Consider the following 20,871-nt stretch of genomic DNA (forward strand, 5'->3'; position numbering starts at 1 on the left):
ACACTCACCAGATAAAAGGAAAACAGATTTCTCTCCACGGGGATTCACTTTGAGGAGTGGGAGAAAATACTTTCAGTTAATAAATCTTAGATCTTGAAGGCAAAATGGACAGGCTTGGGAAGTTCAGATAGCTGCTGTATCTGACATTCCTACAGGGAAAGAAGGAGTGTCACTAAATTTAGGCAGTTTTCTCTGGCATTTTGGCAAACACAGCTTGCTCAGGAAATGCAGTATCGAGCAGTCTTCCTGTCACTCAGGTGTCATCCTGAATTCACAATAAACATGCTTCAGAAATAGAACACAATAAGCTGTATGGACTCTATTCTGAAACAAGTTTCCTGTCAACTGAAAATCCCAAACATCTTCTTTGCACTATCCGACGGAACTTAATCATTTTAAAGACCTCTACAGATCACCACCTCTCAAGCCTTCCCTTTTCTCGGCCAAAGTTTCAACTATTCCGGAATAGATCCAATGTGATGGTTATTCGACTTCTCTCACATGTTTACAGCTCAACTAAACGCAGGCAGCTTTTGCACAGGAAGAGGCAGATTTTATGAAAGAAAAGTCAGGATCTGGCCGAAGTTGACTGGGAACAGCTATTTCTTGGTAAGCAAGAGTGGAAAGCATTCAACAAACAATTGGGAAGAGTACAGGCCCAACATGTTCCCCTGAGGGTGAACTGTAGGAGTAACAAGCCCAGAGAACCCTGAATGTTCAGGAATATTCAGGACTGGATAAAAAGAAAAAGAGGCACGCTTAACAGGTACAAAGGCAGCAAATGAACAGAGGCCCGACTGTGTATAGCAAGTGAGCAGACAGGCACATAAGAAAGCAATTACAAGAGCAAAGACAGCATGAACAAACACTGGCAGGCAAGATTAGGGACAATCCCAAGATATTCTACATCAAGGGAAAAGAGAACTACCAGTCATAAAATAGGGCCCAATAGGCACCAAACGAGAAATCTACGCAGAGCCGAAGGACATTGGTGAAGAATTGAACAAATACTTCAATAGCCTTCACTTGGGAGAAGGAAGATGTAGGTAAAGAATTCGGAAGGATGGACTGCAAGATTCTTGAGAAGATTGATAGCAAGTACTGATGGGTTTGGCAGGTTTAAAAGTGAATTAATCCCCAGGTCCAGATGAGTTGTATCCCAGGCTGCTACAGGAGACAAGAAAGGAAATCAGAGGAGATACAGACGCAAATTTTAAATTCCTCTCTGATCATAGGGGAGGTGTCATAGGACTGGAGGATTGCTGATGTGGTCCCATTTTTCCATGAAGGGTGGTATGAGTGGAAAACTTTGAAACTAAGAATTTAGAGAAAAAAGATTTGGACTAGGGATAGTCAGCATGTCTTTGCTCGAGGGAGGTTATGCCTGACAAATCTGGGTTGAATATTTCAAAGAGGTGACAAATGGAGATTAGGGCAGTAGAGTCGTGTCATTCATATGGATTTTAGCAAAGCCTTTGAAAAGGTTCCACATGGAGACGAACAACAAAGTAAAAGCACAAGGGATGCAGAGCAACCTGGCAGATTGGAGCAAACTTTGAGATATAATGCGGTGGTAGAAGGTTGCTTCTGTGACTGGAGGCAATATCTTGCAGCATACCACAGCAATAGGTGCTGGGTCCCTTATTGTTCATGATAAATTACAGAGATGACACGAAGACTGGCCAGATAGCTGACAGTGAGGAAGGAGGAGGATGTAAGCAGATTGGTCAAATGGACAACAATGGCAGATGGAATTTAACTCTGCCAAGTGTGAGGTGATGCACTTTAGAAGAAACAACAAGACAAGGAAGTACTCAATGAATCACAGGGCACAAGAAGCTCATGGGAACAAAGGAATCTTGGAGCATTTGCTTTCAAATCTCTGAAAGGTGGCAAGCTTGGTCAATGGGGTAATTAAGGGAGCATACGGTTACCTTATAGGGGTTTATAAAATCATGAGGGGGCATAGATAAGGTGAATAGCAATGATCTGTTCCCCAGGGAGGGAGAGTTCAAAACTAGGAGGCATATTTTTAAGGTGAAAGGAGAATGTTTTAAAAAAAGACACAAGGAGCAACTTTTTTTAAAAATACTGAGAGTGGTTTGTGTGTGGAATGCCAGATGAAGTGTTGGATGCAGGTACAGTTACAACATTTAAAAGACATTCGGATAAGTACATGAATAGGAAAGGTTTGGAAGAACATGGTCAAATGTAGGTAAATGAGACTTGTTTAGCTTGGAAACATGGTCAGCAAAGACTAGTTGAACTGAAGGATCCATTTCCCCACTGTATGACTATGACGTGCCTTGATCAGTCAAGACACTAATTATAACAACAGGAAGGTTAAGCATAGAGTGGGGACAAATGAGTGCAATCCTGGTTGGCAATCAGTCACTAGTTGTGTGCCTCAGGGATCAGCGTTGGGACCACAATTATTCACAATTTATATAGATGATTTAGAGTCGGGTACCATGTATAGTGTGTCAAAGTTTGCAGATGACACTAAGATGAGTGGCAAAATGTGCAGAGGACTGTGAAACCGTGCAGAGGAACACAGATACTTTCAGTGAGTGAGCTAAGGTCCAGCAGATGGAATACAATGTTAATAAATGTGAAATCGTCCATTTTGGTAGCAGTAACAGTAAAAAGGATTATTGCTTGTAAGGCAAAAAGTTGCAGCATGCTGCTATGCAGAGGGACCTGGATGCCCTTGTGCATGAATCACAGAAGGTTGGTCTGCAGGTACAAGTAATTAGGAAGGCAAATAGAATTTTGTCCTTCATTGCTAAAGAGTTTGAGTTTAAAAACAGGGAGGTTATGTTGCAGCTCTACAGGGTGCTGGTGAGGCCACACCTGGAGTACTGCATGCAGTTTTGGTCTCCTGACTTGAAAAGGAGGTACTGGCACTACAGAGAAGGTTCACTAGGTTGATTCCAGAGTGGAGGGGGTTGACTTATGAGGAGAGGCTGAGTAGACTGGGATTATATCATTTGGAATTGAAAAATGATGGGGAATCTTATAGAAACATATAAAATTATGAAGGGAAAAGATAAGAAAGGCAGATGAAACTGGCAGATGAAACTAGAAGGGAGCATAGCTTCAAAATTAGGGGGAGCAGATTTAGGACTGAATTGAGAAAGAACTTCTTTATCCGGAGGGTAGTAATCCATGGAATTCCCTGCCCAGAAAAGTAGATGATGCTACTTCAGTAAATGTTTTTAAAGTGAAGATAATTTTTTTTTAACAATAAAGCAATTAAGGGTTGTGGTGAGAGAATGGGTAAGTGGAGCTGAGTCCACAAAAAGATCAGCCATGATCCACAAAAAGAAAGTCCACAAAAAGCAGGCTGGATGGATCAGATGGCCTACTCCTGCTCCTAGTTCTTATGCTCTTATGCTCGATGTTGGAGCTGAACAGGACTTTGGGTAGACCACAGCTCAATTTCTCTGTGCTGTTCAGTTCTCCACAGTATAGGAAGGACGTGATTGCACTGGACAGGTACAGAGGAGTGTCAAGTACTTTAGTCATGAAAATTGGCTGGATAAGCTCAGGGTGTTTTCTTTGGAGTACATAAAGGAGACTTTAATCAGTTCCTGATAGAGGTGTGTAAGATTATGAGGGGAATGAACAGAGTGAATCGAATTTCATGGTGGTGGTGAAGATGTATGGCAGGATGTATGGTGGTCTGGAAGGGTTGTTGAGGCAGGTAACCATGCAAACTTTAAAAAGTAACTGAATGAGAACTTGAAATGTCATAACATTTAAAGGTGATGGAGTAGTGCTGAAAATGGGGCTAGTGAAGATTTACAATAATTTTGGCAACACAGACTTAACAGGCTGAAGGGCCTATACTGTGATTCAATGTTAAATTATTTGTTAGTCTACTCAAATCAAATTGTAGTTGTAATTTATTCACCTTACTTATCAACATTTTACTTTTCAGAAATTGAAACGTCTTGTACTGACCACTGTTGGACTCCTTGACGTGGATGCTTTGGAGAGAGTGCAGAGAAGATTTACCAGGATGTTGCCTGGTTGGAGGGTTTTAGTTATCGGGAGAGATTGAATAAACTCGGATTGTTTTCATTGGAATGACAGAGGGGTCTACAAAATTATGAACGGCACAGGTAGGCTTTTTCCAGGGTGTAAAGGTCAACTAGAAGAGGGCACAGGTTCAAGTTGAGAGGTAGAAAATTTAGGGGTGAAGTACAGGGAAAAAGTTTCACACTGAGAGTGGTGGGTGCCTGGAACACACTACCAGAGGTGGTGGTGGTGGAAGCAGACACATTAACAACTTTTAAAGCGTATCGCGATCAACACGAACAGGTGGTGAACACAGCGATAGAAACAGCACACGGGCAATAAGTAGCAGGTCTAAATAAGGATCAGGACTCTGTGCAGGCTTGGTGGATCAAAGGGCCCTTTCCTATGCCATATTGTGTTGTATTGAAGCAGTTTTTCCAGTGACAACAGGAGTTACCAAATGGAGACAGTAAGTTTTCACCAAAATCAAGTTATAACAGTTATTTATTAAAACATTCTCAGTAAACTGTAAAAACATTTTTCTGCATTTTTGAACATAGAATTAAATGGGAAAATTACAATTTGAAAACAAATGATTGCAGAAGGACCAGCTGCACTCTAAGAGCAGGTTACTGAAACTCCCCAAGTTACATTGATACTTTTGCTTTGTTCATGCAGTTGGCTGGCTGTTTATAGATGGGCCAGCATCCAGGGGCGAGTTCAGTGAGATCCAGCAGGCAACAAGTAGTTGATTGGTTTGTGAAATGATGACCAGTTGTGGATAACAAGGATCCAGCATGACAATAATAATCTGATTAACCTCTGGGTAGCTGAATACCTTATCGGCAAAATCCATACTGGAAGAAGCTTTCAGATTTCCAGAAGGGAAGGTGGTGTGTCTTTCTCTCCAATAAAATACCTAAAACCTAAGCAAGCCAATTTATTTTCTCTCACCAATTGCTGTAAGCGGTGGCTTTTAACTAGTAACTAAGTAATTTTGCAGTTAATGCAAGAGTTACCTATGCTTCCTACTAACTGAAAAAAAACCTGGAGAAGAGATTGAACAAGTGTTGGCAAGTAAAAGGGTCATCTCAAATAAATCTGGTTGACTAAGGCCATTTCATAATTTTCAGTTTTCTTCCCCCACCCCTCCAATTTTTTTTTCTCTCTATCTTCCATAACCCTTCTCCACATTAGACCCTGATGCAAATTTCCCGTGGTTCCACACATAGACAGCCTTGCGGATCTTTAGGGGGCCGTGTTTTTGCTGTTCAGCACTTAGAGTCATAGAGAGGTACAGTATGGAAACAGACCCTTCGGTCCAACCCATCCATGCCAACAAGATATCCCAACCCAATCTAGTCCGACTTGCCAGCACCCGGCCCATATCCCTCCAAACCTTCCTATTCATATACCCATCCAAATGCCTCTTAAATATTGCAATTGTACCAGTCTCCACCACATCCTCTGGCAGCTCATTCCATACACTTACCACCCTCTGCTTGAAAAGGTTGTCCTTTAGGTTTCTTTTATATCTTTCCCCTCTCACCCTAAACCTATGCCCTCTAGTTCTGGATTCCCCAACCCCAGGGAAAAGAATTTGTCTATTTATCCTATCCATGCCCCTCATAATTTTGTAAACCTCTATGAGGTCACTAGGATCTTCAGATTTTGTTACCTAATCGTGAACTGTTCCTCTACATTCATGATATGTTGCATGTAACTGAGATACAGTGGTCCCGTGGAGCTTGTTAAATTGTAAAAGGATTGGAAAGATCACAGTGCTGCTGTGGATGTCACATTTACTGACACAGTTATCTAATTATTTATTCTAGTGTTGTTAAATTTAGTGGAGACTTGAATAAGGAATAGGTCATGAAGGCAGACTGAGCAGAAGCAAGTTTGAGGTTTCATGGCACCTGATAATCTTCAAATGAGGAAGGCTAATTCATGACCTCTAAATGCAATTTGTTTGTTACATAACTTTTATATGAGGTGCAGTTGGCAAATAAATCACTAATTATTGTTTGACTGTTTTTTGAATATACATCATCCTGAGCACCAGCTAATGTTATTTATTTTCTTCCTATTGAGCAGACTATAGTCATGTGACTCCTTCAGACCTTAGAGTAAGACAGTGACTTTCCACTAAGACAGTGTGTTTTATAATTTAAATAATTTTGTAAAAAGTGCTGTGAAGAAGGCATATGGCGTACTGGGCTTTATTGGTCGAGGAATTGAGTTCCGGAGTCCTGAGGTCATGTTGCAGTTGTATAAGACTCTGGTGCGGCCTCATCTGGAGTATTGTGTGCAGTTTTGGTCGCCATACTATAGGAAGGATGTGGAGGCATTGGAACGAGTGCAGAGGAGGTTTACCAGGATGTTGCCTGGCATGATAGGAAGATCGTATGAGGAAAGGCTGAGGCACTTGGGGCTTTTCTCATTGGAGAAAAGAAGGTTTAGGGGAGATTTGATAGAGGTGTACAAGATGATTAGGGGTTTAGATAGGGTTGACAGTGAGAACCTTTTTCTGCTAATGAAGTCAGCTGTTACTAGGGGACACAGCTTTAAATTAAGGGGTGGTAGGTATAGGACAGATGTTAGAGGTAGATTTTTTACTCAGCGGGTTGAGAGTTCATGGAATGCCCTGCCAGTAGCAGTGGTGGACTCTCCCTCTTTATGGTCATTTAAGCGGGCATTGGACAAGCATATGGAGGTTATTGGGCTAGTGTAGGTTAGGTAGGCTTCGGTCGGCGCAACATCGAGGGCCGAAGGGCCTGTACTGTGCTGTATTTTTCTATGTTCTATGTTCTATAATTAAAATACAGAAAATTCTGAACATCTGACACATCAGCTTGTGAAATTAAAATCATAATGGCTAGATGTAAATGAACAACTCTTGACCAGATTTATTTCTGTAATAATTATGTAAAATTTAGAGGTTGGTGTGATAAAAGGACATTCTGGTCGATAGCAATCAATTCCCCCCCTCCTTAAGCTAGCGGACAAATAGAGGAAGATGTTCACTGGAAGATCAAAATAGTCAAATTTCCTACTTTTACATTTTATTATTAGTAGCATACCCATTATCTGCAAAAAAAAAAGTTAAACAGGATCATTAGGCTCCAGATACAACTGTGCTTCTACTCCTCACATGTAGGTCTATAAAATTTCTTTCCACATTTTACAGTGCAGATATATACTTTCATTTTGTGAGCTTGATTATCTTGTGTCTGAAACTAGTGAGATTTTAATGATTAGAGTCGATAAATCCAAAACACAAGAAGCTATACGAAGCATGTTTTGGACTGGCATCAATGAGAATGACAAATGCCACACCCAAGTCTGCCAAATTCCAGACCCCCTTTCCAGTATTGTCAATTGCACTAAAAGGCTACATAAGTACTGACAATTTCAGCACTAGTCAGTGCTACCAAATCTGGACCATTTTTCACTACTTACAAAATCCAGAACCATACTCCACAGATGCTCTAGATAAGATGGATTCCCATTCCTTTTACGTACTAAGATAGTTACTCCCAGCCAGATACATCTTTTGAGTGCTTCCCCAGCTTTAAAGTAAGAAGTTTATATAATCTTAAATAAAATATACATGGCCCAAGCACCACTATATTTCTGTGATATTTATGCATACAAGCATAATCATTCCTGCTAATTTTACAGAACAAACAAACAGCTGTGGAACTGAATCCCCAAAATACCAAAATATAGTACAGAATTTTAGTAGGTCAGCACTAATAGCCTACATTTTAAATGACAAAACATCCTTATTAAAACTAGATGACTCACTGGAAGAATCAGTAGTCAATAAAGTTGATTCATTTTGGACTGAATCATTCCTCAGCAAGAAACGCATTGAATGTAAACATTTTAGCAAAACCTAAATGAATTGGCGCAATGGTACAGTGACAATTTAGGTTATTGCAACATGAAAATTGAAAGAGGACAAAGACAGGTTGTCATAACAGACAGATAAGTTTCAAGTGAAAAAAAAAATTGAAATAATACTTTTCAAAATTAGAGAAAAGCATAGTTTCAAATAGCATAATTTAAAATTGAGAAGGTGGTAGTCTTTGATAAGGTCATACTCAAAGGCAGAATCCTCGCACTTAAGAGATACAGTATATAGAAGCAAGGAGGCAACACCAAACCCATACATATTCATTGAAGCATTGTGCAGAATGTTGGCAATTTCATGATAAAAAGCATTTAAAAAGTGAATGAAAATCACAAGGTGCAGCATAAGTTAATTGGATGTTGTCAATAATTATGACTGTTCTAATAATGTTCTAATAATTTCTTAATTCTGCTTTTTTCAATGGAAAAGCAGGGAAAAAAAAACAACTGACTAGACAAAGTTTTGGAGAAGAAGTGGAAAAGCATTTACAGATCAGGACCCATTTTGTGCACAAAATGTATACTGGCTGACCTGCTTGATGGATGTGCAGCACTGAATGGCAAAAAAACTTAGCAATATAGATCTACCATATGCATGTGTCATGCTTGTTCAAAATCCAATACTCAATCAGCAGCAGACACACACCCCAACAACATATTGGGAAGATCTCAGCCCGAATCCTCAATCTCCATGAAAACCCTTTCCATTCCCTTACCATCAGTTTCCCTCTTCTTGCCAACAATGCAGTGATGAGGATGCTCCACTCTAACCACTAAATTAGCTGCTAAAACCTTCATCCATACTTTTATTCACAAGAAACACTCTAGTGGAATAATACTCAAGTCCGCCCTCCGCAAATGTCTGGTCATTCAAGACGCCAAAGACATGTCCTAACTTGCACCAAGTCCCATTTACCTTTCATTCCTGTGCACCTGACTTCTAGACCGGCAGCATTTCAATTTTAAAAACTTCTCATTCTTGTTTTTGAAATCCTTCCATTTATTTGTACTGCACTTGTGATCCAAGATATGAACTCTGCCAATTCGGATCCCTTTCACATCCTGATTTTAAAATCATTATACCAATGGGAACCTGGTTCCTGAGCACTGGAATGCCATACCTTTCAGCTCAATGATCTTCTTCTCTTTCCACCTTTTAGATACTCCTTAAAATCTCTCTCTTATTTGAGACAATGCTCCTGTGAAACAATTTGGGACTTTTTTTTAAATCATTTAGTGGTGTGAACACCTCTCCATTACTGCAGAGCTGTCTAACACCTCATTTCTATGGTGCCATTTGTTCTACTTAATCAGATTCAGAGACTCGCCAATGACTTCTATTTCCATTCCTGCATAACTACCTATGGTTCCAATCCATCCTTCTTGAATTCTTGAAGATGAGCCTTAGAATAAATCTCTTCAACCAAGCTTCTGTTCAGATGCTCTTCTATCTCATGTGGCGGGAGTCATATTTTGCTTCATAATGCCTTGGGATATTATATTTTTTAAAGTGTATATATAAATAAAGATGCTTCTGTCTTCAAAACTATGAAGCTATAATAATAAAGTTGTAATAGATTATGTCACCTCTCAAAGTAGTCAGGCCAATTAAGACAACCAAGTCGTAAATTTATGGATCTTGCGTATGAAATAGCCTGCAACTGAGAGTTGCAAATTCTAGTCATAAAGTTTCTTTATACACTTGCGGCAAAGCAAAAATATTTATTTTCCCAGAGGTAATTAAAATCCATCTACTTCACCTATCCAGAGAAATCAGCTCCAATTCTATGGGAAATAAAGATGCCTGCATCAAGAACAATGCTAAGCACATCTTGAAATTAGAGTCAAAGAGTGGTGCTGGAAAAGCACAGCCAGTCAGGCAGCATCCGTCGATTCTCCTGCCCCTTGGATGCTGCCTGGCCGGCTGTACTTTTCCAGCACCACACTCTTTGACTCTGATTTCCAGCATCTGCAGTCCTCACTTTCTTCTACATCTTAAAATCAGACACAAATCTATTGACGTTTTGGGTACTGGTATGCTCAGTTCACATGTAGTAGACTGCAATCTAAAAATTAGAGAAAAGTTCAATAAACCCTACCACATCCAGTTGAAAATGATGGAGGACAATCAGGCAATGAAGGGGAGAAGGTAGCTCCATGAGCATCCCATCTTCTAACATGGAGGAAACCTGCATACAAATGCAAGAGACAAGGCTGAAGTATTTGCATGCATCGTCAACCAAAATGCTGAGTCGATGATCTTATTCAACCTTGAGTTTGTACTATCATTGGTGCCAAGACTCGATAAGATATGGTTGCCTACTCTGAACCTGACAAATCCTATGGCTCTAACAAAATTTTAGCTGCTGTACTCAAGATTTGAGTACCAGAAGTAGCTGTCTACTAGCTAAATTATTCTGTTAAAGCAATCATATTGGTATCAATTCAACAACATTGAAAATTGCCCAAGCACGTTTTATCCATAGAAAGAGTGGGTTAAATGTGACAGAGATTATCTCAGCCATTGGTATGCTGCTTTTTGAGGTTGTTATCTCCTACCATCAAGCTGGAACTAACTTAAGTGCCATTTTGCATGATCTAATAATGCAACGGCTCTGTTCAATTGATTAAATCTTTAGTGATAGCTTTGACTTCTATACAAATTTCAGAATCTTGATGCTGAAGGGAACTGGAAGTAAAAAGAGGGAAGCCCACTCTCAGTAAGCACAAAGCACATTCTGTCATCGGCTGTTTAATGAAAGCATTTGAATACTTTAAAAAATCTGAACTCGATATGCAAATTTTCTCATTTTTTAAAAATAAATTGTCTTGGCGAGTCTTAGGTCTTAAATTCTGTAAGCTCTGCAAATTCTCCTGAAATCTCTCAATTTCATTATCCCCCTGTAAAATATTCCTTAAAACCTTACTCTGACAAGGGTTTGAGGTTAAAATGAGTCAATGTCCTCATATTCAGTTTTGAAAAAGTCTTCAGACTCAAAACATGAATTCGGTTTCTCTCCTCACATACATTGCAAGACCTGCTGAATTTCTCTAGCATCCTCATTATCTTTACTTCTTGTAGTATCTTCTTTGGCTTGGTATCATGTTTTAGCTGATTATCCTTCTGTGAAGCACTTGGCCCAATGTCAAAAGTCATAATAAATTAGAATCAATAAAGCTCTTATTCCAAGAACAATGCTGAAATTTCTTCTTCTGAAAAGGGAAAGCAAAACAAAAATAGAAAACAGGAAAAAAGCAACTACACCTAAATTGTTTAGCATATTTGTATATTTTCAAAGTACAAAAAGGTCCTCACTTTTATTTTACAATTCACTCCTGAAATATCAAAACTTGCTAAAAGCAAAATGACACAGAAGTGCATGCAGCATCTTTACATTGTCACATCTGTTGTGCTCATCTGATTAATCAGCTTTCACCCCTTTCAATGATGTGCCAATAGAATCTTAGTGGTTTCAAAACATCCATCGCTTATATGACGAAAGTCAAAAGTGTGATGGAATACTTCGACTTGTTTGAAGAACATCCAACAACACAACAAGCTGTATACAATCCAAGATAAAGCAGCAGGCTTGACTGGCACCCCCACCTTCAACATTAGTGACCTCCACAACCAGTGCACGGTACTGTGGGCAAGATAAACTGTAACAAATCACCAAAGCTCCTTCATCAGCACTATCGACAAGGACAAAGACATGAGAATCATCATTACCTCTGTTTCACACCAACCTGATTTGGAAATATAGAAGAACCTCAATTATCCGAAAGAGATGGGCGGGCAGTATTTCGTTCGGACAATTGATTATGCAGATAACTGATTCAATGCCTCTCCTCTGGGACTCTAAGTTTTCTGAAGTTTCCTTTCTCCTCGCTCTGCCTGACACACTTCTGTGTAAGGGACCTGCAGCATTGCTGAAGCCTCTCCTCACCACTGCTTGACTTCAATGGGATTAAGAGAGCGAACACTTGCTATGTCCATTGCCTGTTCAGGAAACCAGGCAGCAGCACACCGCACAACCGTGGCCCCCAACCCTGCTCTGTGCTTTTAACTCTCCACATTTCCAGCCAGTAGATGGAGTGAAGCGGCCAGATGCCTCTGATCTCTTCTCCCCAATGGGAATCCAGAACAAAATAAGGTAACAGAATGGAGACGGCAGCCAGACCAGACACCAACAGCAAGACTACTGCTACTTTTGTGGGATGAGTCTCAAAATAGCGCGCACACACACAACTTTTTGACAAGTCCCTACTCTGCGCTGAACAGAACAATGTTGGACAGATTATCTGGGTAAGGGGGTTTAGGGTACACCCCTGTGTGGAACTCCAGGGTAAGTGTGGGGACAGAGAGAGAGAGAGAGAGAGAGAGAGCAGGAAGTCAGTCATTTGGACATGGTGCATGGGCTCCCAATGTCCAGGGCTGTTCTCGACAGCATTTCAGTAAGCCAAAGTTACTTTTAATCATTGTAAACAAGAGACGCGATCAGTGTTAGTAACACCTTTTTGATGTAATGCTTCTATCGGGACCTTGAGATCTTCTTCAGATAATTCGGATAATTGAGGCTCCTTGGGATATGAACATTCTTTCATTGTCACTGTATCGGAATAATACTTCATCAATAGCACCAAGAGAGGACCTACATCACAGCGGCTGGAGCAGTTCAAGGTTGGGTACTGCCTCTCAAAGGAAATAGGAGATGGGCTATAAATGTTGGCCTTACCAGCAACACTCATCCTGTGAATGTAAATTACAAAACACTGATCAGGTGCACCACAGAACTCTGTGGGAAACTAGGGAAGTGATTGCTCTGCCCCTTGCCAAGATATTTATATCACTGATAGTTACAGGTGAGGTGCCAGAAAACTGGAGTCTGGCTTAAGCGGTACTACTATTTCAGGAAGGAGGTAAGGAAAAGCCAGAGATCTATAGACCGATGACCCTAACATCAGTGGTGGGCAAGTTGTTGGAGGGAATCCTGAAGGGCGGGGTTTACACATATTTGAACGGCAAGGACTGATTAGGGATGGACAACTTGGCTTTGTGCATGGGAAATGCACATGTCTCACTAACCTGATTGAGTTTTTTGAAGAAGTAATAAATGGATTGATGAGGGCAGAGCGGTGGACGTGAACTATATGGACTTCAGTTAGGCGTTCAACAAGGTTCCCCATGAGAAACTGTGGTTAACAAAGATAGATCTCATGCAATACAGGGAGAACTAGCCATTTGGATACAGAACTGACTCAAAGGTAGAAGATAGAAGGTGATGGTGGAGGGTTGTTTTTTCAGACTGGAGGTCTGTGACCAGTGGAGTGCCACAAGGATCAGTGCTGCGTCCACTACTGTTCGGCATTTTATATCAATGACTTGGATATGAGCATAAAAGAGGCATAGTTAGTATGTTTGCAGATGACACCAAAATTGGAGGTGTAGTGATCAGCGAAGAAGGTTACCTCAGATTACAACAGGATCTTGACCAGATGGGCCAATGGGCTAAGAGTTGACAGATGGAGTTTAATTCGGATAAATGCGAGGTGCTGCATTTTGGAAAAGCAAGTCTTAGCAGGATTTACACACTTCATGGTCAGGTCCTAGGGAGAGTTGAACAAAGAGACCTTTGAGTGCAGGTTCACAGCTCCGTGAAAGTAGAGTTGCAGGTAGATAGGATATTGAGGAAGACGTTTGGTGCGTTTTCCTTTATAGGGCAGAATATTGAGTATAGGAGTTGGGAGGTCATGTTGCGGCTGTACAGGACTTTGGTTAGGCCACTTTTGGAATACTGCGTGAAATTCTGGTCTCCTTCCTATCAGAAGGATTCAGAAAAGATTTACAAGGATGTTACCAGGGTTGGAGGATTTGAGCTATAGGGAGAGGCTGAAAAGGCTGGGGCTGTTTTCCCTGCAGTGTCGAAGGCTGAGAGGTGACCTTATGAAATCATGAGGGGCATGGATAGGATAAATAGACCAAGTCTTTTCCCTGGGGTGGAGTCGTCCAAAACTAGAGGGGAAAGAAATAAAAGGGACTCAAAGGGCAACTTTTCATGCCAAGGATGGTGCATCTTTGGAATGAGCTACCAGAGGAAATGAAGGAGGCTGGTATAATTACAGCATTTAAAAAGGTATCTGGATGGGTATATGAATAGGAAGGGTTTAGAGGGATATGAGCTGGGTGCTAACAAGTATGAATAGATTAGGTTGGGATATCTGGTCGGCATGGACAAGTGGGACCAACCGGTCTGTTTCCGTGCTATATATCTCTATGACTGCATGACTTATATACTGTGCTTCAAATATTTAGTTTATGAATGATGTTAATGTTTTAGAATTGATGTTTTATTCTGGGGAGATGACATTTGTGAAGGTAATGTAATTCAAATGCTGAGCTTTGGAAATTGGCAGAATACTGTATCTTTTAAAAAAAAGCAGATCAGAAGGTTACCCATAAGTTTGTTTGTTGGAGTCACAATAAAAGGAATATAGCTATAAAACAACTAGAGAAATTGTAAGTGAGAAATAATTAACTTAAAGTTCTGTTTGAAGATATCCCAGGCCAACAATGTTATCATGGAAACTAATGTTCGGAAGGCTCTGCGGTCTCAGTTCATCCAGGTGTTTCATGGGAGAGATTTTTAACTGCTGTTTAGGCCTAATATGATTTGCAGCTCACTAAGTTAGCCAAAATTATTGACAGATAGACACGTACTGTAAGCAAAGTAAAACACAAGCGTTACTATTTATCACACAGAAGATGGGTGAGACTTAATATCAGTTTGAATTTTATAAAGAAAGAAGATGGAAGATTTTTCTAATAGCTTCAGCTGAGGCAAGATACTATAGGTGATTTATTGCAAAAAAGAAAGGAACAGATTAGCATGGAAGTACTGGAAAAGTAATCAGAACAAGAGACTGAGGTTTCCACAATCAAGAGAAAGTCAGTCAAAGTTCTATTTCTAAGAACAGTTGTAACTGACAAAGGTTCTCCACGGGACTATGGCATACTGTCCATACAGAAGTAAATTTATTATAGACTCCCGAGTGAGAAAGCAGGCTATTTAGTCCATCGAGTTCACATACCACATCCAAACAGCATCTTTCAAATAACTCCAAGATTTATAGGTCTTTAAAAAATTGAAGAAAGCAAGCTTGAGCACATAACATACAGATATAAGTTATAGAGGCAACTTAAATCATACATGCTAATTCATTTTTGAATATCTTGTTCAAACGTGAAATCTTGATGTGTAGTTCTCTCGGTTAAAATGACCTATTTGAATTTTTCAAAATGTTCAGTGTTCCCTAACTAGCTACCAGGAGAGAGAAAAAAAATCTACAAACTTCTATCCCTCGTTTACAACTTATAATTTGAAATTGTCAGCTTCAGCTCTCAAGAAATCATACAAGTAAAATCTCAGATTCCATCCATAATATGAAATAACCAACATCAGTTGAAATGAAAAAAATTTAAGAGGTTACATGTGCAATCTATACACTAGTTTTCAAACATAAGAAACCTTGTCCTACGAACCCTTTGCCACTGCTACAGCCTGTTTACTCCTACACATCCATTAACGTATGCAAAATGATCACAGTGAATGACTAATCACATTGGCATTGTATTCTTAGTTGCCACGTATCGTGATAAATGAGAGAATAAACCAGTGTAACGGGTGTGCCACCTACCAGCTTTGTGAGGTGGGGAGGAGGGGGGTGTTGGTCTGGATGGCATTATTTTATTCCTAAATACTAACATATTTCCGAAGGACTTTTGAACAACTTGGGACTAGAATGTTTTGACCCCTGAAAACCACCGCAGGCCTAATGAGTTACGCCAAAGCCGGCAGATAAACAAACTCTCCGCTCTTTTGACCAAAGAGGCAGACGAAATACGGTAAACAAACTGGGTCAGGAGAGTAATAGCCGTGTGTGTGGTGGAGGCCGGCAGTGAGGCTGTTACTCCAGCATCAGGCTCCAACAGCGGCCTAGTGCGAGCAACTCAGACTGACAGGTAGCAAACTCGAAGAAAAACATACCGTCGATTTCAGCACTTCTCGGCGGTTGGTCAGGCTTTCGAACACGTGTGTCACCTCTACATCGCCGGCGCTTCCTTCGGCATTGAAAATCTCAGATCGTGGCCTTATTCCCACCGTTTACGGAGATCATTCCGAACACGTCAGTCATACTCTCGACCCCGTACCTCGGGCCCCGGAACGTTATCCGCCGCTGATTGAGCACCAACCGCACTCGGCTGCGAAGGCGGGACCGACACGCAACCAAACCTACTGCCGGAAAGCCAGCCTAGATTGGCAGTGTCAGTGCTCAATCAGATTGAGTCCTCCTGGGGAAAGTCGTCACTGATTGGAGCATTGGGAAAACTATTGCCAATCAATGAGGGGCAGGAGAGGTCTCGAGCTGGCGTGAAGCAGGTTGCTGTGACCGACGGTCCCTTGCTGCGTACTGGGTCAATTGTTTTGAATTGAGCTACTAGTGGGGCGTCTGGATTCCGACCTTAAATTGTTTACATCTACAATGTACTTTTCCTCCTCCAGTGAGTTCTTTGTGCTACTAATGTTTTCATGAATGTTTTATTCAGAGTCAATCGTTATATTACTTTGCTACACAAGTTCTTTAATTGCTGTACCGGTAAACTGTAGAGTAAATCACGATCTGTAGAAAATTTTCAGAATCACACAACACCAGGTTATAGTCCAACAGGTTTACTTGGAAACACTAGCTTTCGGAGCGCTGCTGCTTCATCAGGTAGTTGTGGATCAGGACCGTAAGACACAATTGATGGCAAAAGATGACACTGTAATCTTTTGCTATAAATTCTGTGTCTTACGGTCCTGTTCCATAACTACCTCATTAAGGAGCAGCATTCTGAAAGGTAGTGTTTCCAAGTAAACCTGTTGGACTATAACCTGGTGTTGTGTGGTTTTTAACTTTGTACACTCCAATCCAACACCGGCACCTTCAAATCTAGAAAATTTGCCCTTGTGAATTATTTTTCAAACTGTTGCAGTAAATTCAGGATGGGAACCATCATTGTTCATTTTCTGGCTGCAATTGATTAGAATTCTAAAAGTATTTCCACAAATGCAACTAGGATGTAGCCAATCGATATACACCATGTGGATAAAGCTTGAGGTATGATACTACACGTTTTGGGGGTAAGAGGCATTTCTGATGGATTTCAGAAAGGAAGCATATGTCTGAAATCTTGATAGTTATTTGAGATGGCAATATATTGAAAATGGGGAGATGTAATGGATGTGGAATACATTGGCTTTAAGAAAATCTTTGATAAAATACCATGTTGGAAGCCATTGGCAAACAGTTCAAAGATATGAAATTAGGAGGAGGCTGATCATATTCAAATAAGAGGCATAATAACTTCTGAGGATCAGAATCCCTTTGAAGCTAAAAAGGGTATTAATCAGGCAGTGGACTGAGCAGGAAAATGGTAATTAGAATTCAATGTTAATAAATGAGGTTTACAAATAAATCTGTTGGACTATAACCTGGTGTTATGTGACTTTTAGCTTTGTCCACCCCAGTCCAACACCAGCTCCTCCACATAATAAATGAGGTGTTCAGTTTTAAAGAAAGTCTTAGATTTAGACCTCAGCTTTAACAACTACCAGATATTTAAATGTATTTTACAATCAAGTAAATACATTTGAAATGTTGTGAAGTAGAAAACACATAATTGTACATAGTAGGCTCACAGAAATAACAAAGTGATTTGAGCAACAAATAATTTTTGTGATGTTCATTGAGGGATTAATAATAGCCAGGACACCAAGTGTAACACTTTTTTTTAAACAGCATCTTGTGTTGTTTTATATCCACCTGAAAGTATGGATGGTTTCCTCCCACAAACCAAAGATGTGCAGGTTTGTTGGGCCACGTGGCCTTGTTTTCATACTGTAAGGATTCTATGACGATCTCAACTTCATGTCTTATCCAAAGGACATCTCTGGCAGTGAAACACTGCACAGTACTACACATAAGTGTTAGCCTTAATTTTTGTGCTTATGGCCTGAAGTGAAACTTGAATCCATGAATGTCATTCAGAGGTTAAAGTGCCAGTACTGTGCCACAGCTGATACTGCTTCAAGATATTATCCTCTGAGACATTTTAATTTAATTAGAAAAACTAGTGAAGTATTGCTGTTCTACACGGTATAGAATATAAAATTTGCACTGTGATGATAGGCCACAATTGAAAATGTTATGTGTAGTTTTAGAATCTGCACTAAAGGAAGGATATTGAGGCAGGAGAAAGGGTACAAGCAGATTCAGTGGAACTTTTCCCATGATAAAATGAGTAAGTAAAAAAGATTTAGACATAGTGCAAGAAAAGCTGTTTTTCCAGACGGTTGACAAAATGTATTGTACTAGATTCAAAATAAGTGAAGCAGTTTCGATGATCTGGAATTTCTGTGGAGGTTCTGACTTAATGCTAGTGGAAAAGTATAAAATTCAGCAGAAATTACAGGAAAAGCCAAAGAAAAACTGCAGATGCTGGAAATCAGAAACAGCTGAAGAAGAAGGGTCACTGGACCTAAAAGTTTGACTCTGCTTTCTCTCCACAGATGCTGCCAAAGTTTTCAAAGCAATTGCTTTGTTGTTACAGATATAGCTTACTTTTCATTTTGTCAAGGTTTTCTGCTGATCTTCCATGGAACATTTGTGGACGGTTGGAAGAATCTTAACTGAATTTCTACCTCCATGTTAACATTTGTGAATTAATGATTCGGTGGTTGAAGAAAAAGAAAATAAAGTGACATTGGACCAGAACAGACCCACAGGATTTGGGCTACTGTTAGTGTGGAGGATAAACATCAATGTGATTGTGTGGGCCCAATGATCTGTTTTCAAGATGTATTTGTAACTGATTTGCCTGATGTTGGAGACTTTCTTTAAAAAAGCTGGGATCAATAAATAAAATGTCAAATTTCTAGTTGTCTGATTGACTGGAAATATTTTTGGCATTCAGTCAGGGAAAATATCGCTCGACGTCATAAAGTCATAGAGATGTACAGCACGGAAACAGACCCTTTGGTCCCCCAAACTAGTCCAGTCCCATTTGCCAGCACTTGGCCCATATCCTTCTAAACTCTTCCAATTCAGATACCCATCGAGATGCGTTTTAAATGTTAAAATTGTACCACACAAGCAAATATGGAAATCCTATTACCTCAGACATCAATTCTCTGTCTTGTAAAGTCAAGGTTTGTCAAAGATAGCAATATAAGTAACTGCATTTATTTATATTTATATTTGTGATATCTTCTGTTCATATCAACCACTATACTTAATGTTCATTAAAATTTGCATTGTTCCATTTTTGTAAAACAATGTTATCTATAGTATGGATTAATATTTCTTCGTTGTTTTCTAGGCAAAAGCATATTTAGGTCAGATGATATTTGCTTTCTGTATATTTAAATGCTGCTTATTTCTTCTGTGGTATTATTCCTGTACATAATATGAATGGGATCAACTTATTGATGCAAGGGATAAGCAACACAGCGAACACACTTCTTGTTAAAGTGCAGAAAAATTAACTCAGAATTTTGTTTAAAAGTTATGTTTTGTAAATTTCTTTTAGGTTTGTGTTTTAGTGCAATGATATTTCTACAAGAAAACAAAATGAAACATGGTATATCAGAAGATAGTCACAAATGAAGCAGTGTTTGGGCTATTTTAGACAATGTAAATACAGAAAAAAATGGATATGTTCGTTAAAAAAGATACTCAGGAAACCATAGAACGTCACAGATCATGATTGGCTTTCTCGATAAATATTGAATAGTTTCTGTTTTTAGGCATGATAAATATCTGCAAAACTGAGCAATAATAATCCATCTTAATTATATAAAGTTTGTAACTCACTATTAACCTTGAAATGCCACTCATGATCAGGATAATACCCTGCAAGACCAAAGGGTAAAGACCTAGTGTAGAACACCATCAAGCTGGAAAGTGTACAATAAAAGTAGTTAAGTTTGGATGTAATAAGTTTTTGTTATTATAAGAATATGTTTTCATAACTAGGGGATTATAAGTGGAAGGAGAATGTTAGCTGGAGACTATGTGCAAGTAATTTATATTTCAGCAGGGGGGGAGAGGAAATAAGAGAGATATTAATGAAAATGATTTCTGACAAACAAGATATATTCTTGCCCTTAGAGGGTTAAGAGAGCGCAATGTTGCCAATATTCAAGTCTTTAATAAAATATAGCTTTACATAGAAGTAATTGTTCGTAAAAGGAAATTCAGGATGAGTCTGACCAGTCCTTGAATGATGAGAGCTATCATGAAAGATCTGAGAGAATTATATAAGAAGTCTAGCAAGGCCTTCATTTGAGTCTACCTACATTACAATCATGATTGCACTTGAAATGGTTTGAGACACTTTGTGGACATAAACGGTTCCTAATATATGAAAATTCTTCCTTTCCTGGTCAGTTTGTCTGATATTCACTGGATATATTTGTTGAGCTATTACAAGAATACACATTGCTCTCACATTACTGTTTAGCATTTTGGAGCTGGCAGTTGCAGGATCAATCCTCTTCACTCAGTTGTTGATCTAAACCTTAGTGATTAGATGCTGCAAAGTGAAGAAAATCAGACTCCGATGTCCTATCTGATCAGTCAAAGATGGCTTTGCAGATAGGTATGGGAGCAATATACCCACTTTTGTCTCTTATGCAACAGAGATCTGTTCATACAGCTGTAGAGGCAAATTAACTTTACAATAGTTGATCTGTGGGAATCCAAGACAGTAATGCAATCTTGGTGATCAGCTGAAAAATAAACCATAAGAAAACACTTATGATGTTAAGTTAATCAGATTACTGCCTGATAAAGCCTGGACAGCCACCCAGTACATCCAATATATGCTTT

At 39.6% G+C, this 20,871-nt stretch overlaps 1 protein-coding gene and 1 long non-coding RNA gene across 4 annotated transcripts in view; one reads left to right on the forward strand and one right to left on the reverse strand.

Moving 5' to 3' along the window:
* Positions 1-16,171, reverse strand: part of mapkap1 (MAPK associated protein 1) — a 326,447-nt gene extending 310,276 nt beyond the window's left edge. The window contains exons 1-2 of one of the 3 annotated variants that reach the window (XM_072565771.1): positions 15,987-16,171; positions 10,041-10,130 (exon numbers count right to left, since the gene is read on the reverse strand). In XM_072565771.1, the coding sequence (XP_072421872.1) occupies positions 10,041-10,121 (81 nt within the window). In that variant the 5' untranslated portion in view covers positions 10,122-10,130; positions 15,987-16,171. The remainder of the gene's footprint in view (positions 1-10,040; positions 10,131-15,986) is intronic. The other 2 variants (XM_072565770.1, XM_072565772.1) reach the window with 2 other exon arrangements.
* A 23-nt stretch (positions 16,172-16,194) lies between these two features.
* On the forward strand, positions 16,195-18,917 carry LOC140469346 (uncharacterized). Its single transcript, XR_011956072.1, has 2 exons — positions 16,195-16,501; positions 18,552-18,917. It is a non-coding gene; the product is annotated as an uncharacterized lncRNA (long non-coding RNA).
* Positions 18,918-20,871: the final 1,954 nt, after the last annotated feature.

Source organism: Chiloscyllium punctatum, chromosome 49 (assembly GCF_047496795.1).
Source record: "Chiloscyllium punctatum isolate Juve2018m chromosome 49, sChiPun1.3, whole genome shotgun sequence".
NCBI lineage: Eukaryota > Metazoa > Chordata > Chondrichthyes > Orectolobiformes > Hemiscylliidae > Chiloscyllium > Chiloscyllium punctatum.